This window comes from Danio rerio, chromosome 2, assembly GCF_049306965.1.
Source record: "Danio rerio strain Tuebingen ecotype United States chromosome 2, GRCz12tu, whole genome shotgun sequence".
Taxonomy (NCBI): domain Eukaryota; kingdom Metazoa; phylum Chordata; class Actinopteri; order Cypriniformes; family Danionidae; genus Danio; species Danio rerio.
The window spans coordinates 2,897,120-2,924,015 of record NC_133177.1 but is presented as its reverse complement, the minus strand read 5'-3'; the positions used below and the strand labels follow the sequence as shown (position 1 = coordinate 2,924,015).

Sequence of the window (26,896 nt, the reverse complement as noted above, 5' to 3'; positions counted from 1 at the left end):
ACTTAACTTAACTTATCTTATCTTATCTTATCTTATCTTATCTTATCTTATCTTAACTTAACTTAACTTAACTTATCTTATCTTATCTTATCTTAACTTAACTTAACTTATCTTATCTTATCTTATCTTATCTTATCTTATCTTATCTTATCTTAATTTAACTTAACTTAACTTAACTTAACTTAACTTAACTTTATCTTATCTTATCTTATCTTAATTTAACTTAACTTAACTTAACTTAACTTAACTTTATCTTATCTTATCTTAACTTATCTTATCTTATCTTATCTTATCTTATCTTAATTTAACTTAACTTATCTTATCTTATCTTATCTTATCTTATCTTATCTTAACTTAACTTAACTTAACCTAACTTATCTTATCTTATCTTATCTTATCTTAACTTAACTTATCTTATCTTATCTTATCTTATCTTATCTTATCTTATCTTATCTTATCTTAATTTAACTTAACTTAACTTAACTTAACTTAACTTAACTTAACTTAACTTAACTTTATCTTATCTTATCTTATCTTATCTTATCTTATCTTATCTTATCTTAATTTAACTTAACTTAACTTAACTTAACTTAACTTAACTTTATCTTATCTTATCTTATCTTATCTTATCTTATCTTATCTTATCTTATCTTATCTTAACTTAACTTAACTTAACATATCTTATCTTATCTTAACTTAACTTAACTTAACTTAACTTAACTTAACTTAACTTAACTTAACTTAACTTTATCTTATCTTATCTTATCTTAATTTAACTTAACTTAACTTAACTTAACTTAACTTTATCTTATCTTATCTTATCTTATCTTATCTTATCTTATCTTATCTTATCTTATCTTATCTTATCTTATCTTATCTTAATTTAACTTAACTTAACTTAACTTAACTTAACTTAACTTTATCTTATCTTATCTTATCTTATCTTATCTTATCTTATCTTATCTTATCTTAATTTAACTTAACTTATCTTATCTTATCTTATCTTAACTTAACTTAACTTAACTTAACTTAACTTAACTTAACTTAACTTAACTTATCTTATCTTATCTTATCTTAACTTAACTTAACTTAACTTAACTTATCTTATCTTAACTTATCTTATCTTATCTTATCTTATCTTATCTTATCTTATCTTATCTTATCTTATCTTAATTTAACTTAACTTAACTTAACTTAACTTAACTTAACTTAACTTAACTTTATCTTATCTTATCTTATCTTATCTTAATTTAACTTAACTTAACTTAACTTAACTTAACTATCTTATCTTATCTTATCTTATCTTATCTTATCTTAACTTAACTTAACTTAACTTAACTTAACTTATCTTATCTTATCTTATCTTATCTTATCTTAACTTAACTTAACTTAACTTAACTTAACTTAACTTATCTTATCTTATCTTATCTTATCTTATCTTAACTTATCTTGATATCTTTATCCTTATCTTATTACATTTTTTAAATCCCCCCTTTTGTTTTGTTTTTCTCTCCAGGATGCCAATGAGTGCTGGGTCCAGGTTATGCGGGTCCTTCAGCAGAAATTAGAACCTCAAGAACCAGAAACCCCAATGGAGGCAAGCCTACTGTTTTGCATATTTTAAATATTTAATTATAGAGACGGCAAATAAGAGACCTTAAAGAGATAGTTCACCCAAAAAATGGAAATTATTTCCCTATTTACTCTTCTTTAAGCTGTTTAAATTTTTGGCCATACTATCCCTTTAATGTCAACTTTTTATAACAAAGATATTTTAATACCTTTTTGTGTGTGATGTTTTTAATCAATAACAGACTGATGGCGATAGTGCAGCTGCTGCCTCCACAAAAAAGAAGAGTTTCATTGATCAGTATTTTGGGGTTGAGTTTGAAACTTCGTATCCTTTTATTAGAGCCTGCTGGAGAATTATTGCCTGGAAATACTAAAAAAAAAAAAAAAAAAAAAAAAAAAAAAAAAAAAAAAAAAAAAATATATATATATATATATATATATATATATATATATATATATATATATATATATATATATATAAATTCACAGTTGAAGTCAGAATTATTAGCCCTCCTGAATTATTTGCCCTCCCTGTTTATTTTTTCCCCTAATTTCTGTTTAACGGAGAAAAGATTTGTTCAACACATTTCTAAACGTAGTAGTTTTAATTACTCATAATTTAAAGAAATTAAAAACTGCTTTTATTCTAGTCGAAATAAAATAAATTTTATTTAAAAAAAAAAAAAAAAAAAAAAAAATATATATATATATATATATATATATATATTTTTTTTTTTATAATTTATTTTTTACTTTGTTCATTGTTGTGACTTTATTATTACCTTTATTTTGGAGTATTATGCTCTGCTCACTGCAAAAATGTTGTTGTCTGGTTTGTAGTTAAAACATCTAAAAATTCTCAAATCAACAAACATTTTCTAGACAAGTAGAAATTATTGTCTTGTTTTCAGACAAAAAAGGGTCAAAATTAAGTGAGATTTTCTTTTAAACAAGCAAAATAATCAGCCAGCGGGGTAAGCAAAATAATCTAATAATCTAAACCCTTTCGACTTGTCTAGAAAACGCTTATTCATTTTAGAATATTTATACATATTTTGACTAGAAACAAGAATTTGCAGAAATATACAGTTGAAGTCAGAATTATTCGCTCTTCTGTGAATTTTATTTTCATTTTCAAATATTTCCCAAATTATATTGAGCAGATTCAGGAATTTTTCACAGTATTTCCTATAATATTTTTTCTTCTGGAGAAAGTCTTATTTGTTTTATTTCGGCTAGAATAAAAGCAGTTATACATTTTTTTAAACACATTTTAAGGTCAATATTATTAGCCCCTTTAAGCTATATTAGTTTTAGATTGTCTACAGAACAAGCCACTGTTATTCAATGACCCGCCAAATTAAATTAGTGAAGCCTTTAAATGTCACTTTAAGCTGTATAGAAGTGTCTTGAAGAATATCTAGTCAAATATTATTTACTGTCATCATGGCAAAGATAAAATAAATCAGTTATTATTTATTATGTCTAGAAATGTGTTGAAACAAATTTACCTGGGGCTAATAATTCTGACTTCAATTATATATTTCAAAAGCATGGTCCCCCTCATCTAATGTGCTGAAATGGCCTTTATGTGCTTTGTATTCTTGAGTTGAGCTTTTCTCCAGTCCCGTAGTCTCCTTAACTGCTATGTGTTCAGTATGAAATGTACCGAGGCGGAGGATGAGGAACCGACTAAAGGCACAGAGAGCCAGCTTCAGCTCAGCTGCTTCATCAACCAGGAAGTCAAATATCTCGCCACTGGACTGCGATTGGTGAGTCAATGTTCCGTTCATAGTGGGAAACACCACTACTGTTCACATGTTCACTGTTAAACTTTACCTCTCACTCTTCATATCTAGAGGCTACAGGAGGACATCACAAAGTTCTCTCCATCTTTACAGAGAAATGCCCTCTACATCAAATCAGTAAGTCATTTTTGACTCGTGTGGCTTCAGTAGAAACTGCTGTCCTGCTTTATATTAACTAATAAGTACTTGCACTGTAATTAATCATTTTGTGTATTATTGTGTAAATACATGTTTTTACATTGAACTTATGATTGATTAAATAACTGCCTGTAATTACATCTTTAATTACACTTTGGACCATACCTTACACCAGGGCTGCTCAATCCTGTTCCTGGAGATCTACCTTCCTGCAAAACACAGCTCTCACCCTGATCAAACACACCTGAACCAATTAATTAGGACCTGAACAGCACTTGATAATTACAGGCAGGTGTGTTTGAAATGAGTAGCAACTGAAATCTGCAGGAAGGTGGATCTCCAGGAACAGGATTGAGCACCCCTGCCTTACACCGTAACCCACCCTTAAACCTAACCAGTGGCGGTTCTAGTTTAAATGAAATCCTGGGTAAACCACCCCAAATACACCCCTCCCCCGTCCCCCGAGAAATAAAGACTCTATGTGGTTGACTTTATATATTTTAAATATATACATTTTAAATGTATATTTAAATTTATTTATATATTTATTTTCATTAAATATAACAATTTATTTATATTATTATAAATAAAAATATTATTATTATTATTATTATTATACAATTATTATTCTAAATAAATAACAAATCAATCCTAAATGTAACTGGAAAACTATGTAAAGACACAACTGGAGTGATATATGCCCTATGTACACAACATCGGTTATCTTTGTATAACAATGTCAAGTGTATTGTCCCTGTAAAATAAACAAGCAAATAAAAAAATATGCCAAGATCACTTACAAAATCTTCTGCATGAAGATTAATTATGATAATTCTATAGAATACAATGAAAATGTTTTATAGCATTATCTGTTGTCACGGGAATGCGTCAATTTGTTTTGACCAGCGTTGTTTCGGTTGTACATAGAGAATAACATACTTGCGTGTGGAAAAGATGCCCAATGCAAACAACCCCTAACATCTTTATTCTGGGCTTACCACCCTAAATTAATTCTCTTGCATAAAGTAAATCGTATCCCGAAGCTTTTACTGGGGCACAGTTAATTGATACTGGGGCACTTTTATTTATTTATTTATTTTTTTGCACTTCTCCGCGTGCCGCCCCAGCAAGATGCCGCCCTGGGTGTTCTTCGCCCATTTTGCCCATGTCTAAATCTGCCATTGAGCCTATCCATGCCACCAAACCCGTCCCTAACCCTACCCATATCCCATCTCTGAAGCACCTGAAGTGTCCTGCAATACATTATTAAGTGATTGTACTTCTTTTTTGATGCAAGTACATAATTATTAAGGCCGCCTAAAATAAAGTGGGGCAGAAAGTTTTTGAGATTTTTATTTTGTTGTGTGACGTTGAAATAAAGTCCTGTTTCTATTTTTCAGTCCAAAATCAGCCGTCTCCCGGCGTACCTCACAGTTCAGATGGTCCGGTTCTTTTATAAGGAAAAGGAGTCTGTGAATGCCAAAGTACTAAAGGTAGGACATTTACTCTAGATTGAGTTGGCGGTTTGACCTAAATTGGTTGAACATTTTACCTCGATTACGATTAATGAAGGATTATTTGATTTATTTGTTAATTTTTTTTTGCTCTCCTAGTTCACTAAGTTTTGTAAAGTAAATATGCACACATATTACAAGTGAGAGATTTCTGAATGAAGGGTGCGTTACTTGATTTAAAAATAATTTAAGGAAACACACACAAACACACACACTACCTACTGTCTATGATTATTCATTGAACGTCAACGTTGAACAACTGAAATTAAAACACACATTGCCTAAAACCAACAGTCACTTTTTTATTCTTGGAGAGTGCACTTTTGCAAACAAAATTCATATTACAAGTAAAAAATAAAAATAACTCGTATTTAATATTTAAAACAGTGCCTTTCATGCATCTTCTGTAAACAAATATTTTAAAGGAGATAATTATTTTGTTGTAATAGAAAATATGCCGTCTCAAGGCATCCCTAGCAGCTTCCAGTCATCGTCAATGTAGTTACAGTTAACGTGTAGTTACTTTTTTTTGAGAGGTATAAAAAATGTATATGTGAATATGCGACCGCACAAAGGCTGAGCCGGACTATACCCATGCATTGACGCAAAAGTATAAATCAGCCTAGTGATCCACACGCGGGACGAAATGTAATTGCAAAAATTGACCTGGAAAAATTTGATCGACTACAGATTCGGAATGTCGATTTCACATATATTGGGTTTTGACCAAAATTTCTGTACATTTTAAATATCCATCCATAATTTTAGCTATTGATCCAACTATTCTTATTAGCATTTTGGAGTAGTGCATACCAAAATTCTTAATGCAGATAGAAAGATGTGCATAAACTTTGAAAATGCGCATGCGAAAATGTAGGATACAGAGTAGTATTATATCTGATAAGACAAAAATGTGCATAAAATATGATGGAAACACATTTACTGAATAAATTCCAGCATATGATTTTGTTTCATCAGATCATGTGATGAGATAAATGGGTATGAAGGACTTTGCAGCGTTTCGAGCACATTGTGAAACATCTCAAATTTTTTGTTTTGCTCGTTCTAAAATCCCTCAGCTAAAGTCTGTCATCACAGTAGTTCATTATTATTATTTTTATTATTATTATTATTATTATTAAGGGTGTCACGATCCTCCAAATCCTCGATTCAATTAAATTTTCGATTCTAAAGGCACGATTCGATTTTCGATTATGAATAATTAATTTATTATTGACCAATTAATTATTTGCAGCCTACCGTTTAAACTACCTGACCTGCATGGTCTTTGTTTTACCCATAAACAAATCATACAGTAAATGAATAAAGGCAAGTTACACACATAATTACCACCTGTCAATCACTTTTTCTGCGGGACTCGTGAATAGGCAGTGATCTGTGTCGTTATAATGGCGTCGGTAAAAAAGACGCACAACCAACAGGAACCAGCCAACAGTATCTGAGGTGTTCGCTAAAATGACTAAGTACAAGTGAGTGAAAGATTGAAGCAGTCCTCTGACTGCCTGGACCTGCTGTCTCGAGCGCATGGCTGTGTGTGCGTCTGTGTGTGTGTGGTCACGTGATGTGCATTTTCAGAGGTAGAGAGGAAGGAGGGCTGCTCAGAAATGCTACACGCCACTGTGGATGTCAAATCGTTGTCATTATAAAATGCCATTTAAAAACACAGACAGTGTAAACAGGGCCTGAGTGTGTACTTTTCACGAGCGGATTTGCAACGGGGGGCGCGTCTATCGGACGAACCGTACGTAATACGTACATAGCAGAGCATGCAAAACTGTGTATTGTTGTCAACATAACTCACTGGAAATCCAAAATGCTTCCACACCGGCGACTTCATTGAAAGAGGAGAGGGTTTAAGTTCTGTCGACGGGTCTCCTGCTTCTGCAGTTTAACAAGCACTTCAACAAGCCTGCCAAGCTGACGTGATATGGGGGCGTGGCAGCATTGGCGATTCTGTTTTTTGATTCGATAATCGAAATTGCGCATAAATTTCGAGCAATTTCGATTAAAAATCAAAATCGTGACACCCCTAATTATTATATTACTACCTCCAGAACTGTCTTGAGTCTTACACCTTTAAAAGCCACCGCATTGCGTTCATTGCATTTCGTCTTCTAAGGCGCAACTCATTTATTAGAGAAGGAAAATCAAGCACGGTGGCTTTTCCTACCACACCAACTAAATTTTCCTTTCTGATATTTGTCTCCAGTTTATCAGGACATGCCCATTTTATTCTCTTTGACTCATTAGATGGAAACGCTGCTTTATGCGCATATTTTTTTTTTGCAATATTCCAGCTTTGCCCATTAATAAAATTAGCATCTTTAAATGGACCCAGCTACTGATTCAATGAACTCTTTTCTTCTCTGATCATTTGCATATGTCTGCGTCAGGATGTCAAGTTTCCTCTTATGCTGGACGTGTACGAGCTGTGCACATCTGAGCTGCAGGAGAAGATGGTTTCTCTGAGGTCCAAGTTTAAGGAGATGGAGGACAAGAAACTGGAGAAGCAACAGCAGTCTGAAGCAAGTGATCGCAATTCAAGCATTGTTTTAAAATCCTTCTAGGAAGTCAATAACATTTTCTTGTTCTTCAACAGCCGAATAAGAAGCCTGGTGCTCTAAAGGAGACAAAATATGAACCTTTTAGTTTTCCCGATGGTAAGTGCTTAATGCAGAGGATCAAGAGTGTTTTCATGTCGCTTCTGAAACGGGAAATAATAATATATAAACGTCTCTCCATAGACTTGGGCTCCAACAACAGTGGCTACTATGAACTGCAAGCTGTTCTGACGCATCAGGGCCGATCCAGCTCATCTGGCCATTATGTCGCCTGGGTTAAAAGGAAAGAAGGTCAAGTATCAACAATATCTATTGAACACTCAATTCGTGTTTATTAGCCTCATTAATTATAGAGAGAAACATGTCACCCTTTTCATGGCCCTTTAAAGGGCCATGAAACCCCCTCGTTTCAGCAGGGTGTTTTCACACCTCTACTTTGGAAAAAGCCAGAAAAGTGGGCGTGTCCAGCTCTGTTTAGGGGGGAGTGTCGGAGGACGAAAAGAGGCACGGTGTGGGAGTGTCTATTTGGGCACGCGACTGTGTTTACATGGGCATCTGTAGTCGAATTATTTGTCAAATTATTAAATGTTGGACTTTAACTGCAGTTTGGCTCTTTCATTCAGGGAATTCATTCATGTCCCTCGCGACAAACGAGATATTTGATTCGAGGAACTGCTCTAAGCGTGTATTTTTCATGCAATGTTTGATACCGCACGGCGAATGAGAGAAAAAAACCTCCGCATTTCCCAGAAACTTAGATGCACACGGCAGGTAGCGTCAAAGCCGCGTGTGTTATTCCGGTCACAAAATGCGGTAAAAATCCTACACAAGGTTTAAGTTTGGTTGTGGTGCTAACATGTTTACACTCTGTGCAATAGTTTGTTCGATACGAACAAACTGAATAAACAAAGAGCACTGGTCGCTCACTTACCAAATCTGTAGAGACAGGACAATCACCAGCAACTAGAGCCGCGTCTTTATTAAGAGGAGACTACAAGCGAATCCGGATCTCAGCGTTTGCAGATGAGAACAGCTCTCAGGTAAACAATAATCCTCCTTAGACACGTAAGTTATTGTTGTCGAGCGTCGCGTACACTGTTAATCCACACGTGACTCCAGCTGCGCTCTCACAGAGAGAAAATGAAAACAAAACTTAACTGCAGCAAACTATAAAAGCAACACTTCACGCTTGTTTTGCCAACACAACGTGGCGTCTCTGTCGTATAAACACCGTGACAGTAATAAATATTAATGAAGTGGCACAATAGAGCGCGCTGATTGGTTTAAACCAAGCCTTACTCATGCATTAATGCAGCACACTGTAAGACGTAATAAGACACACTCTGGCACAGACGTCCAGTCTGCACGCTGGAATACAGGCTATTATCTCATGACCGTGACGCAGTTTCAAAAATTCGCTTCAAACCGGAAGTACGAATTTGCTTAAAATAACGCAAAAACAACCAATTTACACTTTTTAGTGAAATATAGGTGTCCTAATAGTGTTTTTAGCAGTGTGGGACACATATACGACTGTCAACAGCTCAAACACATGTGTTTTGGTGTTTCGTGACCCTTTAAGATTAGACAGCAGCTCTCCTCTTGCTTTGTAATCTAATCCTCTTCTCTTTCTCTCCGAACAGACGAATGGGTGAAGTTTGACGATGATAAAGTCAGCGTGGTGACGCCAGAGGACATCTTGAAGCTGTCCGGAGGTGGAGACTGGCATATAGCGTACGTCCTGCTGTACGGCCCTCGACGTCTGGAAATGCTCGAGTAACGCTGAAGAAACCGTAAATGCCATTTCAGAGCACTGTCTGTATAGATGTGCAAAATAAATTTCTCGTGTCTTTAAAAACATGACCTTAATATTTTCTAAACCGCATCAACACAAGCGGCATGTCGGTTGAGGGGGGTTTTCCCTCCCTTTCACGGAGGAAAGATCGCTGGACCTGATGATCCTTAATTGGACTTTATTTTTGATTTGTAATGTTTTCTATATGCATTTTTAAGCCTGTGTCCACTCAATAGACAGCATCCCGGGAGAAGTAGTGACCGTATTAAAAGATCTTCTTGACCTAAAATGGAGGTTGAACTCATCCAAAGAAACCCGAGGCTCGCGAGGACGTGTGTTGTGTAGATTGAAGTGTAATAATCGATGGCTGATCTGATATGGAAGCACTTTGAGGATGTCTTTATGCTCAGTCACTGCTTCTGTCTTCTAGCCTACCATGCAGCAAATGTAAACTCATCTGTCCCTAAATACAATCAGAGAAAAACGAGGGAGAATTCTTTGTTATTGACTGCTCGCTGTTCACAAACGGTGTGAAAATAAAGCCACTGACAAACATTTTTTACAAATAGATTCATTTCAAATGATGGTTTATTCCAGAAGCACACATAAAACAGTTTAAAACCAAAAGGAGACGCTTTCGTTATGTTTCGCTCAGATTATCTGCGATGTTGTTGAAACCGGCTGCGTTCAGGGCCGTGACCAGGCTCTCCATCGTTGCTTGGGAGCCTTCTCGGTCCTGCCAGGCCACCAGGAGCATTTTGGCCTGTAGATCCACATCCTCGCTGTCCGACTCGATCACTCTGATCTCCTTGTCACTCATTTCCAGATGATCCGCCAGTGTTTTCCACTGGGAGCCGAGCTTTGCTGCGATTTCGTCCATTTGGCTGTTGGTCACGGCTTTGCTTTGAATGCTGGGACCTGGAGGAAAAGTAAAAACGTTTACTTAAAGTCTGCATGAACTGGAAGCTGCGACCATTTTTTCCTTATTGTGATGCAGTTTCTAGAGCAGGGGTGGCCAACCCTGTTCCTGGAGAGCCTCCTTCCTGCACATTTCAGTTGCTACCCATATCAAACACACCTGAACCAATTAATTAGGACCTGAACACCACGTGATAATTACAGGCAGGTGTGTTTGATAAGGGTTGCAACTGAAATCTGCAGGAAGGAGGCTCTCCAGGAACAGGGTTGGCCACCTTTTTCCCAAACTTTTCAGCCCGCGACCCCTAAAATAACAATGACAGTGACTCGCGACCCCCAATATCCTCTGAGGTTGTTATAAATACAGAAACCTTGCATGCAATGGTACACACACACACACACACCAATAGACCAAAGTCTATTCTTCGTTTAATTTTTTAAATGTATTTCAGTGCTGTAAATGGGCCAGAAAGTTTAACCTGGTGTTAAAAAAATCAATCTGACGCTATTGCTGTCTTTAATATAATGTAATTACCCCTGGGGACGCAATCCAATAGAACAAGTAAATAAGCTGCTATAGTAACTATAAACGACTAAAATATGGTAATTCTTATGGCCTAATAATAATAATAATAATAAGTAGATTTTTGGAAATCACCAGGCGACCCCCCTTCATTGTTCCGCGACCCCTCAAGGGGTCCCGACCCCCACTGTGAGAACCACTGCTCTAGAGAAATGGAATATTAAATGAGAAAACAATGGGCGTGGCATATTTTCTGCTGCGAGCTGATTGGATGTAGTACAGTAGGCGTTTCATTCAAAAAGATAGGGAAAAGGGTTTGGGGAGAGTTAATATAATCTAACAGACTCCTCTTCCTTATTTCTGTTTGTTGACTGACAGCTGGAGGGCGTGGTTAAGTATGTTAGCCACACCCAATACCTACAACAGACCTATTCTAAGAATTTAACTGGAAACAAACAGGAAGTGCATTTTCAGATTTTGATCTCAGGGCAAACTATTTTAGTTTTTCTTAATGACATGCAATTCTTAATGAATTGTTCACCACAAAACTAGCAATGCAAGCTAACAAAATCGACATGGTTAGTTTTGATTTCATATGTACATTATCTTTGCCCCATTCTTTAAAAAAAAAAATAAAAAAACATTAGGGTCCTTAAAATACATGTTTTGGTCCTTAAGACTAACATAAATAAAAAAAAAAACACCTTAATTTCATGGGACCTTTAATGTCAAATACAGATGTTGTCATGCTAGCTTGCTACTGTAAACAGAAGCTTGTAGTGCTTGCCCTGCCTCTGAGCTCTTCTGATTGGTCCACTACTTTTGAACAGACATCGATTAGCAGCACTGCGTGTAAAAGTCACAAAACACTTAAAAAAAGACGCGAACATAATGATCAAGCACATTTACATAGAATAACAAGGATAAATGCATTCTGTGAGAATCAATCAAACTGAAAACGACTTACTGCACTGACAGATTATTCTGCTTGTTAGGAGAAAAAAAATAAAATTGTTTTTTTTTTAAAAACTTATTTCAAGAAAATTTTTTTTTTTTATTAATTTAGAACAGGGGTTCTCAATCTCAGTCCTGGAGAGTCGGTGTCCGCGTCTGGCAGATTTCAGCTCCAGTCCCAATCAGACGCACCTGGGCTCGCTAATCAAGCTCTTAGTAGGCTTTCTAGAAACATCCCTGCAGGTGTGTTGAGGTAAGTTGGAGCTAAAGGCTGTTTCTCAATATGCGTTCTTCAGCGGTCTTGCATTCTCGTGTAACGTCATCATCAGCAGCCAAAGTCCAGTTCCAATACTCAAGTACGGAAGACGCGTGACGGTTGCCGGATGTGTTCTTGATAGAGGATGCACCGATGCAGACTTGAGCACCGAACTCGCTCTGGAAGTCCCAGAAGTCATTGCGACTGGAGGTGGGAAGCGCAGCATTTTATTTAGATTTATTATTAAAGTTCATAGATATCACTTATTTACCTCCGGAATTTCCCTGAATGAAACTGTGAAAGTAAACATTAGCATGGACGTCTTAATATAAACACATTAAGGGTGTTTGTTTGCTGAAATTCGTATTAAAATGTGTTTATTTATATTGTGCAGAGTATATTTATAATGTTTTTATGCAAAGTATATATTTTAAAAAGAGGAAAAACAAATCTTTGTATGAAGGCTGTAATGTTTAAATAATTTCCATTTAAAACACGTGAAGGTCATGTGACCATCAGGAAGAACGCAGCATCTCATTCCTCACAGTACGCGTTCTCTGTTCTCGCGGTCTCCCGAGTTCGTTCTTCAGAGGACACCAGGCAAGACCGCTCTCCACAAGAACACAAGTCTGCTCTCTGCGTTCTTGGAATTGAGAAACAGCCAAAATCTGCAGGACACTGACCTTCCAGGATCCAGCTTGGGCACTACTGGTATAGAAATTGCTTACCGATTTATTAATTTATAGATCAGGGGTGCAGATTTTAGCTCCAACTTGCCTCAATACAACTGCAGGGATGTTTCTAGAAAGCCTAGTAAAAGCTTGATTAGCGAGCCCAGGTGTGTCTGATTGGGATTGGAGCTAAACTTTGCAGAACACTGACCCTCCAGGACCGAGTTTGAGAACCCCTGTTGTGGATATTTGGACTAGAAACAAGACTTTTACAAATTTTTTTACAGTTGACCTTTGCAGCAGTTTTCCATGACGATGCTTTATACACAAAAAGCAGGCAAACAGGATTTATTTTTTCCACCGTCTTCTGTGTAGTTAATAGAGCTGCTACTTGAATGGAACAGAATGCGAGGGAAGTCAAAAGCGCTAAAAATGTTCAATGTTTAATCAGAAAAGCAGCAGAAACTCACTGTCATTACTGTCCTTCAGCAGGTTATCTCCATTCTCATCATCATCCTCCTCTCCGGTTTTAATCACCTCAGAAGGAATGTCTTTCTGTTAAAACAAAAGATTCACGTTTTTGCATAAAATAAGTAAATAAAGTTCTATTTAAATTTACAGATGTGATTTATATATCAATGCAAGTCAATAATGTTTAAAATAAACAACTAGTTAAAAAAAACATACTAATTTTTACCAGAACTTATTAAAATTTACCAAATTACAATTTACCAAATACACAATTTTATCAAAGTTCACTTCTGTAAACCACAGATGACATTTCTTCTCCATATCAAATAAAATGTTGCACAAAAATAAAGCTGCCACGTTTTCAGATGCGTTAATATTTATTTTATAGACGACACAATACTAATGTTTACCTTAAACAAAACAATAATTGATGGAATAACTCAAACGTTCTCAAACTTAAGGAATAAAGCAAATATTAACATTTACTCAAAGTCAAAATATATATATTAATGTATAATACTCATTATATATAATTACAATTAAGATATTCTGAAGAAAGCTGAACCAGTAACCATTGACTTCCATTGTTTGTTTTTTCTACTATGGAAGTCAAAATTTTCAGTTCTCAACATTCTTCAAAACATCTTCTTTAATTATCAACAGAAGAAGAATCTGCTAACGGTTTGGAGAGTAAACGGTGACAGACCGTTCATTTGTAAGCGAACTCTCCCTATTACTGTGTTATTGTAGTGTTGGGTCAGGATGTGTCCACTCACGGGCAGCTCTTTGGCCAGTTTGATGACCATGTTCTCCAGATAGTCGGCCAGACTCTTGAACTGCTGGTTTGTGGGCTGGAAGAAGTGCGGACTCCTCCTGGACAGCAGGCGCAGCGCTCGCCAACCGTAGTTTGAGTTTCGCACGACTCTAAAAAGAGGAAAAACTCAATATAACACGTGCTTCTTGCTTTCTTTGTGATTCTGAATGAGTAAAAATCACTGTACTTGTATTCGTCCTCCACCATGTTTGCTGGATCTGCCTGTTCGATGGCTTCTTCAAAGAAATCCTCCAGTGACGGCATGAATTCCCTTTAAACAAAACATGCGTTAATGCCAAATCTTTACTGTCATTATTATTAATAAAGGGATAGTTCACTTAATTTTTTATTTAGGCAAGTGGTTCCAATCCTTAACGAGTTTCTTTCTTCTGTTGTACACTAAAGAAGATATTTTGAAGAATGGTAAACACCAGTAACCATTGACTTCTATTGTTTTTCCTACTATGCAAGTCAATGGTTACCGGTTTCCAGCATTCTTCAAAGTATATTCTTTCGTGTTCAACAGATAAAAGACAACCTTAGAGGTTTGGAAACACTCGAAGATGAGTAAAAAGGAGTAAATCTTGATTTTTGAGTGAACTATCCCATTAAGTAAATTGTTTAGCAAACACAAACCTGTTTTCTGACTTGCAGGCCTCCATATTGTCGGGGTTCAGATTCCAGAGCCTCGTGAGCTCGTCGCTGTTGATGATCAAGAACAGCAGAAATGAACTAAAAATATGATCTGAATCAAATTCTTAAGAACTGAATACCCTATATTGGACAGTTTGCGGCGGGTCACCCTAATGATGTGTAAATGAACCGTTAGACACACTGTAGTCAAATGTTGTCTTACTTTCCCATCAGGATTTTGCGATCAGGGCCCTTCCCCAAGAAGTCTTCTGGTGCTTGTCTCTTCCTGCTGGGCCGGATGGGTTTAGTCTCTGCGGGTCTGAGAGAAACAACAGTATATATTATATTATATTGTATTTTATTACATTATATTGTATTATATTATATTATTTATATTATATTTTATAATATTATATTTATTATATTTACTTATATAAAATTTTATTCATTATATAATATTATATTACATTAATTATATTTTATTATATTATATTATTTATATTATATTTTATAATATTATATTTATTATATTTACTTATATAAAATTTTATTTATTATATAATATTATATTACATTAATTATATTTTATTATATTATATTTATTATATTATATTTATATTATATTTACTTATATGAAATTTTATTTATTATATAATATTATATTTATTATATTAATTATATTTTAGTATATTATATTATATTTATTATATTAATTATATTTATCATATTATATTAGTCATTTTCATTCGGCTTAGTCCCTCTGTTAATCTGGGGTCGCCACAGTGAAATAAGCCGGAAATTTATCCAGCTTATGTTTTATGCAGCAGATAACACACACACACACACACACACACACACACACACACACACACACAGACACACACACACACACAGACACACACACACACACAACGGCCGGTTTATCCTACCCTGTGGGGGACACCGGAGCACCCGGAGAACATGCAAACTCCGCACAGAAATGGCAACTTTTCCAAAATACTCAGTTTTCAGCACTTGGTAACTCAAAGGTAGTGTGGACGGAAGGTGTAACCGTAGCCAAAACGTTTGTGTTTCAAAACTAAAACATATTAGTGTAAACGGGGCCTGATTCTTCATTACGCTTGTTGCATGAGCACAATAACTGCACTTGTGTTTAATACCTCTCCTTCACAAAGCTCGGACAGCCTTCATTTTTCCAAGAGTTCCAGTTTTCCTCTGTGTTCAGGATGTGCTGTAGGAGAAATGATCAATAAATGAACAATACTTGAAGTCAGAAGCTGATATTTCTTTATGCATTTATTATAAGAGAACACTTAAGTCTATACGCGTGTATAATTCGCAGATACGACTTACTTCAACCATTGATCCAAACTTGTCCCCATCTGGAGGGATTTCTTTCAGCAACTGCAAATGAAAAAAGGAGGTGACAGTGTGATTAATAATTCATTTGTAGAAATCCTCCAATCAGTGATAGGCCAAAACTAACCTGATAGACTAGTTTGGTTGTGTCCTCGATCCACAAAGATTGATCGTCATTCAAAACACAGCTGGAACTGAAACATTGCAAGAAATAAAATAATAAAAAAATAAAAAAGATTGAGAAAATCGTGGAAAACTTTATTTTTTTACAACTTACTCACCTCTTAAACTTGACCTGGCCCTTGAGATACTGGAAGAGGATGAGGTACTGCAGGAGAATGTGTCTTCTGAAGTTGCTGTCGCTCAGCTGAAGATCCATCAACTGCAGAAAGATGAGAAATTCATCATGAGTTAACGGTTCAATGTGCGGAGCAAAAAATGAAGAATGAAAAACAAAACTGGAAGAACCAACTTTCTCACTGGTCAGGAACTTGGCAAAATAGACATGATCTCCAGAAGAGGTTCTCATCTCCTCCAGCTTTTTCTTCGACGCCTGCATGTCATCCAGTTTAAAGCTCTTGAAGACGGCTAGCGCCTCATCTGAATACTGCGCAGAGAACACCAACAGCAGATGTTAAAAACACAACACTTTCTCCTTCAGATGTTTCTGAGAAGTTTCCTCAAGTTGATTAAATACCTTAATGAAAGTCATCCAGGAGAACTTGTCGTAGCACTGAACAGGGTTTCTGAAATAGTCCTGCAGGGTCCAGAATTTTCTGTACAAGTTGTAGTCAATAGGAATGGAGCTACAAAACAAAAACCTGAATTAGACTGGAACGAAAGCGTGTAATAACTGTACAAATGAAGTATAAAAGCAAGACTAGCTATGTTTCCAGTTGCCTATTTTTATGCACAATTACATAGAGAAGCTTATTAGGAATGGCAAGATGCGTATATTTTGAAAATGCGGATAAAAAAAACCTTCTGCGCATAACTGATAAACTTTTTATCTAATGGGAAAAATCACAGCTGTAGTTCATTAAGAAGTGATGCAAAGTTATTTATTATTATTATTTATTATATTATATTATAAGTTATTATTATTAAATCGAATTCGAATTAAGACCAATTAAACTAAATTTGAATTAAGACTGATGAAACTGAATTCAATTACAAACCGATTAAACTGAATTTGAAAACAAAATGATTAAGCCAAATTTGAATTTAGTCAGAATAAATTTTAAATCAACCCGATTTTAACCGATTAAACTAAATTCAAATTTAAGTCTATTAAACAGAACTTGAATATAAACCGATTAAACCGAATTCAAACACAAACCGATTACACCAAATTTAAACCGATTAAACCAAATTCAAATTGTTACCCATTAAACCAAATTCAAATTTAAACCGATTAAATCGAATTCCAATTATTACCCATTAAACCACATTTGAATTTAAAGCGATTAAACGAAATGCGAATTTAAACCAATTAAACCACATTCCAATTTAAACTGGTTAAATCAATTTCGAATTTAAACTAGTTAAACCAAATGTGAATACAAACCGATTAAACCGAAATCGAATATAACCAATTAAACCGGATTTGAACTTAATCAAATTAAACTTAATGTGAATTTAAATCGATTAAACCAAATTTAAATTTAAACTGATTTAGCCAAATTTGAATTTAAACCACTTAGACAAATTCGAAATTAAACTGAATTCGAATTAAACCAAATTTGATTTTAAACCGATTAATCCAAATTCGAATTTAAACCGATTTTCAGTGTACTACGAGTCTGTTGTAAACTCGGCTTCATCTAAATGTGCAAGGATCACAAGAACCGGCTTTACTGACAAAATGGCCATGAATATCGCCTCAGCCCCAGTCAGGCTAATGGGTTGTAAAAATATTTTTTTTTACCTTGGAGCAGGAGCATCTTCATCCCCCATTTCTCCCTCCTCCACATCCATTCCTTCCTCCTTAACCTCTGTGTGCTGAGAAAAAAAAAGTCTGACATTAATGAAGAAACCATTACCCTAGTGTTTTAGGTGCAAGACGATCTTTTCGTTTCGCAAAAAAGAAACATATTAAGCAAATGAAAGTGAACATTTGCATTACCTGCTGTCCCAGTGTGCTGTCCTGCTCATTTTTGTTGAACACTGTGATGTTATCAAGGTTGAACTGGCTCTGTAGGTTTAGTCCTGTAGTGCAGGAGCAAAATCTTTAGCAGCTTAGTCAAAAATAACAGCTAAATAAATACCCAATGTAAAACAGATACCTGATTTTTCCGACAGGGGGAAGAGACGTGCTAAAAACAGCTGGATTCGTCCACAAAACACCGTGTTCTGAGATTTAGAGAGTCTTCTGAGGAGGTCTACAGACAAACACAAGGATAACATTAATTCTCTACTGTCTGAAGACATGTGGGAGTTGAGAGTTTATAATAAGCTGTATATTATATTTGTTAGAATTTTAACAGATTAAACCAAATTTTAATAAAAAATGATTAAACCAAATTTAAACCGATTAAACCGTATATGAATTATAACCCATAAAACCAATTTCAAATTAAAACCGATTAAACCAAATGTGAATTTAAACCGATTAAACCAAATTCGTATTTAAACCGATTAAACCAAATTCGAATTTAAACCGATTAAACCAAATTCGAATTTAAACCGATTAAACCAAATTCGAATTTAAACCGATTAAACCAAATTCGAATTTAAACCGATTAAACCAAATTCGAATTTAAACCCATTAAACCCAATTCAAATTTGAACCCATTAAACCAAATTCGAATTTAAACCGATTAAACCAAATTCGTATTTAAACCGATTAAACCAAATTCGTATTTAAACCGATTAAACCGAATTCGAATTTAAACTGATTAAACCAAATTCGAATTTAAACTTATTAAACCAAATTCGTATTTAAACCGATTAAACCAAATTCGAATTTAAACTGATTAAACCAAATTCGAATTTAAACTTATTAAACCAAATTCGTATTTAAACCGATTAAACCAAATTCGAATTTAAACTGATTAAACCAATTTTGAATTTAAACTGGTTAAACTGAATTCAAATTTAAACCCATTAAACCAAATTCAAATTTAAACCCGTTATGCCAAATTCTAACTTAAATCGATTAAACCGAGTTCAAATTTATATCGATTAAACCAAATTCAAATTTAAACCTATTAAGCTAAATTTGAATTTAAATCGCTACAGCAAATTCGAATTTAAACCGGTTAAACCAAATTCGAATAAAGACAGACTAAACCCAATTAGAGTACAAAACAATTAAACCGAATTTGAATTTAAACCAATTAAACAAATTTGAATTTATATTTGTCTGTACTTCCTTTTTCTATTAAGTCCATAAGAAAAACCTTTCTTGATTACAGTTCACAATAAATAACCAGACTTAAACTGACCTCAACTACCTTTGCAAATGGCCAAAAGCAGACAAGTTCAAAATGTTTTAAAGTGATTCAGACTGTAAACATAAATAATATTTGAATCTCACCGTTGCACATCCTTAACAAGTAGTTTTTCCCAGCAGAGTAAAATGTGTTCTGTAAGAAGAAACAAAGGCAAACATAAATAACATAGCAGCAAGTGGTAAATAAGTGGTTAAGCTCAATAATGACAACAAAGTTGATTTATCGAAGCATTTAGTTAAATGTCTTCTTTCAATTTAAATGATGCCTTTATTTATTATAATGAACTACAATATAGATTATGACAATCTTTCTAAAATGTTAAATTATACTTTATATCAGCAGAGTTTTAATTTCATGCAAAAAATTATAAATGTTTTAATACCATTCCCGTTAAGTTTCAAAATGTTTTAGATTTTCTTTCTTATTTGTAAATAGAAACCTTTAACTCAAGCAGAATGCGTTATTCACCAATAGTGGAAGTTTTAAATGTTGATGTAAAAGATAGGAAATCCAAATTTACAGCATAACTAGCATCAAGTAAAAATTTGAAACTTACAGACTTCCAAGTAGATACGTTTTCTTCGACAAAGGAGAAGATTTTGTCACACTGATCCAGAGGCAGACAGTCCAGCACATCTCCCAGCAGAAGGAAAGGAGTGGTAGCAGAGCAGATGCCTTTATGCACACAATCAATGCAAAAATGACTATCTGCAAATCAGTTTTCATATACTCCACACCACCAACCCACATGTCGAAGTGAAAAAAAAAATGATAACAAACTTATTCTGCTCACAATGGCTGCATTAAATTTCATTAAAAAAAAACACAGTTAATGTTAAACTGAATTGTTATGTCAATAATAGATTAATGCTATTTTATCTAATGTAGTTTAAAATTGAATAAAAACAGCTGAAATTGCAGTTAGTTTAAAGCTGAATTTCAAGCATTAAAATGCTGTGGTCACACCATATGTGAAAGGAGCATCAAGTGCATGTGATTTACATGTTAATTGGATGTAAATGCCCGAATAGACATCCCGCAGCGTAATATGCGCGAATGGCTTGGTGCAATTTTGGTGCGCCGCGTTAACCAATCAGGAGCTTGCTTTTGTGGGGGCATGATTGTTAGGTTTAGGTTTCTGGAGGAGTTGATGAGCTCACAGAGCTCGATGCACCTCTGAAAGGATCTAGTGGACTCGGAAACGTATCGACACTGTTTTTCAGCCTTCATTGAGGACATAAACACAGCTATTTTCTTCATAAAATCGATGTTAGCCATTTAGCAATCAAGCTAGAGTCACCGGGCAGACAAAAGCCCCGTCCATGATGTGAATCCACTGCTGTTTTGAAGAGAATTTGATGTGAGAAAGAAGTGAGTAAACTCAAATGTTTATGCGGCTATTTACGTGCGAATAGACCAGGGGTTTTCAAAGTGTGAGGCGCGCCTCCCCAGGGGAACGCCAGAGCATGTCAGGGGAGGTGCGGGAAAATATATAATATAATAAAACAATAATTATTAAGTTTAATTATTATATGTATTTTTATTATATTTAAACGTTTTAATTAAACAAAGCTAAAAAAATAATACGTCTAAAATAAGAAAATCGTTTTTACCCAGAAGGCCATAGCTGTGAATCCGCTTCTGTTTGGCAAGCCCGCCAATATATGCCTGCTAATACAATGGATCGGTTTCTGAGACCCCCCCTGATTCAAAGCCTTTAAGTTCAGGGCTTAAACCCAAAAGACGACGATATGATGATCAGTATTTGAGTTTAGGATTTACGTGGACAGGACCAGCTGATGAACCACGACCTTTATGTGTGGTTTGTCAAGATATTGTGGCTAATGACAGCATGAGACCCGCTAAACTTCGACTGTTTTGACTGGGATGGACAGTTCTTGGATCTGTTCTATTCATATTGAACCATCATCCTAGTTTTAAAAACGTTACATTAAAATACTTATTACTCTGTAAATAAATGCACTTTCATGCAAATGATGATAAAAGTGAGTTAACAGTCTGACATCTGTCTGTGTCTTTATATATATATATATATATATATATATGTGTGTGTGTGTGTGTGTTTGGTGCGTGTTTGGGAGGAGGGGGGCGCCAATGGATAAGTTGTCCCACTGTCTTAGACTTTGAAAAACCCTGGAATAGCGTGATTTATCCGTGCGTTCCGCGTCTGGTGTGAACACAGCATTAGTCTTCAGCCCCTTTCACACAGTGATACCGGTAAATATCTGGAAAATTTACGGAACGACTTTACTTGTATATTCAAAAAAAGCGCTGCTCACACAGGCGAGGACGTTACGGAAATTTTCCGGAAAAGAGCATTCACACATCCATCGCAAAATACCGGTAAATTCTGACATCATTCACCACAAATGAGCTTTAAACGGCTGCGCTTGTATTTGTAAACATTTGACTACATTACAAACTCTGTGGATGATCAATATTGTGAACAACTTTCGCAGGATCACTTTCTCATGTCGAGATGTTCACAATATGTGTGTGTGCAGGCGCTCACAGGCTGTTTCACAGGCACACGCAAAGCTTGAAGGTAAACAAACAACGGCTTATCATAAGCACCTCATCGATGATTATTTACACAGTTGGCATAAAGAAGAACATGTAAACGTGATCTGACTAACTTCTAGCAGCTAAATGTGTCTGGAAAAATATTCAAAGGTTTTTATTCTCACAAACCGCGCGCACGTAAATGCGTCTGACTGTTGTGATTGGCTAAAGCAGACGTCTCACGTCAGCACGTTCTAGACGTGCACGCGCTTATTACGGGAATCTTCCTTCTGCATTCACACAGCGCAGCATTCCGGCAAATTGCCGGTAATGTTACAACTTCTCTTTCCGGAAAATAGCCAGAACGAATTTACCGGTATTTTCAAAAAGGACCTGTTCACACATACAAGCTTTCCGGAAAATTGCCGGCAATTTTCCGGAAAGGTCTGTATGTGTGAAAGGGGCTATGTCACATAATCCTTCAAATATTCTAATATCATGATCTGCTTAAGAAAAATGTATTATTATTGTTATTATTATTTGTGTCAGTTAGGGAAACTTATACAACAATACCATTCAAAAGTACCATCAAAACATATTTACATTTATTCATCACAATAAATTGTTCAAGAGTGAGTGTAAATAAATGTATTTGTTTTATTTATAATAATAATTTTTATCAAAGAATCCTAAAAGTAAAATGGATCACATTTTCTCATGATACTATGAATCAGAACAACATAATAATTCATTCATTTTCTTTTCGGTTTAGTCCCTTTATTAATCAGGGGTTGCCACGGCGGAATGAACTGCCAACTATTCCAGCATATGTTTTATGCAGTGGATGCCCTTCCAGCTGCAACCCCACTGGGAAACACCCATACACTTTTGCATGCACACTCATACATTACGGCTAAATTAGTTTATCAATTCCCCTATAGCGCATGTGTTTGGACTGTGGAGGAAACCGGAGCACCCGGAGGAAACCCACGCCAACATGGGAAGAATATGCAAACTCCACACAGAAATGCCAACTGACCCAGCCCTGGCTTGAATCAGCAACCTTCTTGCTGGAAGGTGACAGCGCTAACCATGAGCCACCATGTCGCCCCACAACATAATAATAACGGATCATAAAAAAAAAAACTGAAAATCATTATCATACTGCAATAAACAAACAAACATACCTTCAGTCACACCATCAATACTGATGTAGATTAAAGAAAGGAAGTCGTCAACATTCACTTTCTGATTCACCTGCAAAACAAAATACTGGCATCTCACTTGTATGCAAAAAAAAACAACAAAAAAAAAACAAACAAACAAACAAGCACGCTACTGTTTTTAAATAAAGGTAATATTAATGAGTAAGCTGTGGACTCACTATCTGCTCTTCCAGAACTCCACGCAGAGCTTGATCAAGTGTGGCCTTTTTCTCCGTTTCGCTGGGAGGAAAAAAACGTAATGAAATTTAACAGATGCATCTACAAGTATATATTAATTTATAATTCATCAATAATTATGCTTCTATCTAAAGCCACAGATTTAACCTGAATTTTAACACACTTTAAAGGGGACCCATTATGCAGAAATCACTTTTATAAGGGGTTTCAACACAGTTGTGTGAACATGAACAGCTTCTAAATATAAAAATGCTCATGTTCAATAATGTTCAAGTCTGGTGACTGAGCTGGCCAATCATCGAGCACCTTGACCTTTGTTGCTTTCAGGAGCTTTGATGTGGAAGCTGAAGTATGAGGAGCGCTATCCTGCTGGAGAATTGTCCCTCTCCTGTGGTTTGTAATGTAATGGGCAGCACAAATGTCTTGATACCTCAGGCTGTAGATGTTGATCATCCACTCTGCAGATCTCTCGCATACTGAATGTAACCCCAAACCATGATTTTTCCTTCACCAAACGTGACTGATTTCTGTGAGAATCTTGTCTCCATGTGGATTCCATTAATTTATTTTAAGCATTTATTTTAAAATCAGTGTCAGTATTATTAGCATCGGACGATAGTCTTGTTTTTGAATCTGTCACTATGCTGACACACAGGCAGTCACCAAAACAGTCACCAAAACGCCACAATTATAGGATCAAAAAGGCAAGAGTTATACAACATTATTTGTGTGGTATTTTGAGCTCAAACTTCACATACACACTCTGGGGACATCACAGACTTATTTGAAATCTTGTATAAAGGGGCATAATAAGTCTCCTTTAAGTCTTTCTGCTTCAATTTAAAAGCTGTTAAAGCTTTAATGTGTGGAAGTACAAATTAAGTTTGTTTTCATGGATTTAGAAATTCTACACACAGCTGCAATGTGAAACATATATTAAACTAGTGTTGTCACGATAATAGGATTCGATACCAATCAGTACTGAAATAAAAAAAAGTCAATTTTCATTTAAAAATTAACATTTGAGTGCGTTTTTAAACAACGCTTATTTGCCATAGTGTTCACATGCTCAACAGAAATGACTGTGACCGAACTCACCGCTGTTTACTGGGTGTAACTACAGGTACAGGGACACTGGAGCACTTTAAAGCCGTGAAGATTGGCTGGTCTGTTTATGAGCTGACATACAAGTAATCTGCTAATGAATCGACTGATCTTCACAGCTTTGAAACGCTCCAGTGTTCCTGTATCGGTGTTTACATTCGGTAAACAGCAGTGAGTTTGGTGAACTGATGACCTTCATGGCCAATCACAGTCATTTCTGTTGAGCATGTGAACACAATGTCAAATCAGCACTGTTTAAGAACACGCTCAACAGTGCTTAAATGTTCGAGGAAAATGTATGTTTTTAAAATTTTAGTACAGACTAGTCTCGAATTCCAGTATCGTGACAACACTATATAAAACACATTATAAACCAATCCCTGCTGCACAACTGCGAATAAAACATGATAACGATGATAAAAAGCAAGTATTACTTTCCAGGAAGATGACTGAAAGCGGTGGTCAGAGGCTTACAGTTCCTGGTATCAACCGCATTTTTAGTGGCAACCTGAAAAAAAACACACAATAAAAAAAAAGATTTCAGAATGACTTTGGTGTGTGTAAGTTTTTTATATGAGCTATTCCATGCAAATGTCAACCTTGCCATGAAAAAAAGTTTTCACTAAAATATCGAAACTGTTTCTACGTTTTTTGTGTAAGCAAGTATTTTAAATTACTTTAGAAATAATCAGAAATGTCCCTGTCAATGTTTTTAAACAATTTTATTTAATTTACCAAAGTCACATGCATGACAATTTCACATCGGTCACATCCATAACAGAAAAAAAGTCACATCCTTAACGAAGCTTTTACCTCATGAATGCAAAAATGTCAAATCAAATCAATCATGTTTGTTCAATAGAGAGCAACTCTTATCCTGTTGATTAACATTATTTTTTGGAGGATTGTGTAGTTTAATTCTCAAAATTTCTACAAAGCATGTTGTATACTGCAGACTCGCAGACTTTTGGTCACATCCATAACGCATGCTTATTTCTCTATATTTAAAAGTACAAAACATGTTTACAGATTGAGGCCATAACTCTGTGGTGAGTTGTTCTGGAAAATATAAACAGATATTTCAATATAATGTTAACATATAGTTTCTATGTGAATTTATGTTTTGAGTTTCACAACAGTGAAATTGCTCATTTACATTTTTTGGTTGTTTTTTTAGCACAACAGTATGTCCAGCAGAAAAGATATCCAAAAATGGTATTATAAATCGTTAAAGGAATGTGTGTTTTAGAAACATATGAAGACAGCAGAAGTCAATGACTCATTTCACTGATTACAGAAATCAATGAATACTGTTCCAAAATGTTTCTCAAAATAAAATATTTTGTGTTCAAAGAGGAAAAAAAAGTTTTTGTTTTTTACCCAGTCATTTAAAAATAACACTTTTAGAGCTGCAGTGATCACAATACCATCAAACCATGATACTTTTATCCAAGGTTATCATACCGTCAGAATTTTACACCGGCCCATGCCTAGTCAGGAATAGCATGCATCACTTCACCACAACATTAGCACTATTTAACTGACAGTGAACAATGTTATACTATCAAAGTCATTGGCTGTTAATATGATTTCCCTACTTTTCTATTCTTTTTATAGCCTTTTTAAAAATTTTATCTATATTATTAAAGAGAACGTATGAATATGTGAATAGCAAACCAACTTTACCCCAATATGCTAAAATGACGCATTGAAATATCATAATATACTATATGCAACAGAATGACAGATAAATGTAACGTTGTTAAAGTTTAGTTCACTTAAAAATGAAAATATGCTCACTATTAACTCTCCCTCAAGTTGTTCCAAACATTTATGAAAGTCTTTATTCTGTTGAGCACAAAATAAGATGTTTTAAAGAATGCTGAAAACCTGTAACCATTGACTTCATAGTAGAAAAAACTAATACTGATAACAAACAAAGTCATAGTTCGCTTACAAGCGGTTCCAACTCTATATGAGCTTAAGACATTGTGAAGAATGCTGAAAACCGGTAACCATTGACTCCAATAGTAGGAAAAACAAATGTAAGTCAATGGTTATCGGCTTCCAGCTTTCTTTAAAACATCTTCTTTTGTATTTAACAGAAGTCAAACAGCTTTGAAAGAAGTAAATGATGACAGAATTTCATTTCTGAGTGAACTATCTCTTTAAGACATCGTACATATTATGACAGACAGACCTAATATAACATACGACGTCGGAGAGACGACTTATCTGACAAAATGGAAAACTAACTACATATTAAAATTGCCCGGTAACGTAAAAGCACATTTATACATGACTGTGTTGATAATTTACCGTAAATTTATCTCTGGCTTCAATGAAGTCGAAGTGAGACGGAGGAGACATGTTTACTGGCGCTTTGTCCCTCTGTCGCGGTCT

At 35.1% G+C, this 26,896-nt stretch overlaps 2 protein-coding genes across 4 annotated transcripts in view; one reads left to right on the top strand and one right to left on the bottom strand.

Annotated features, from left to right (window-relative positions):
• usp14 (ubiquitin specific peptidase 14 (tRNA-guanine transglycosylase)) overlaps positions 1-11,536 on the top strand; it is a 24,936-nt gene extending 13,400 nt beyond the window's left edge. Inside the window, 9 exon segments of one of the 3 annotated variants that reach the window (NM_199973.1) lie at positions 1,517-1,597; positions 1,815-1,897; positions 3,230-3,344; positions 3,432-3,497; positions 4,919-5,011; positions 7,447-7,578; positions 7,653-7,713; positions 7,798-7,905; positions 9,258-9,977. In NM_199973.1, coding sequence (NP_956267.1) covers positions 1,517-1,597; positions 1,815-1,897; positions 3,230-3,344; positions 3,432-3,497; positions 4,919-5,011; positions 7,447-7,578; positions 7,653-7,713; positions 7,798-7,905; positions 9,258-9,394 — 876 coding nt within the window. In that variant the 3' untranslated portion in view covers positions 9,395-9,977. 3 annotated transcript variants of the gene reach the window in all.
• Positions 9,980-26,896, bottom strand: thoc1 (THO complex 1). The gene is given in 21 exon segments (NM_201324.1): positions 9,980-10,327; positions 13,202-13,286; positions 13,979-14,126; positions 14,204-14,287; positions 14,653-14,718; positions 14,873-14,968; positions 15,810-15,880; positions 16,003-16,053; positions 16,136-16,202; positions 16,290-16,390; positions 16,481-16,615; positions 16,706-16,814; positions 17,936-18,009; positions 18,134-18,216; positions 18,294-18,389; positions 19,547-19,595; positions 20,020-20,138; positions 23,174-23,243; positions 23,371-23,431; positions 24,928-25,001; positions 26,813-26,896. Coding segments are annotated over 21 exon segments (1,968 nt in total). The 5' UTR covers positions 26,864-26,896; the 3' UTR covers positions 9,980-10,049.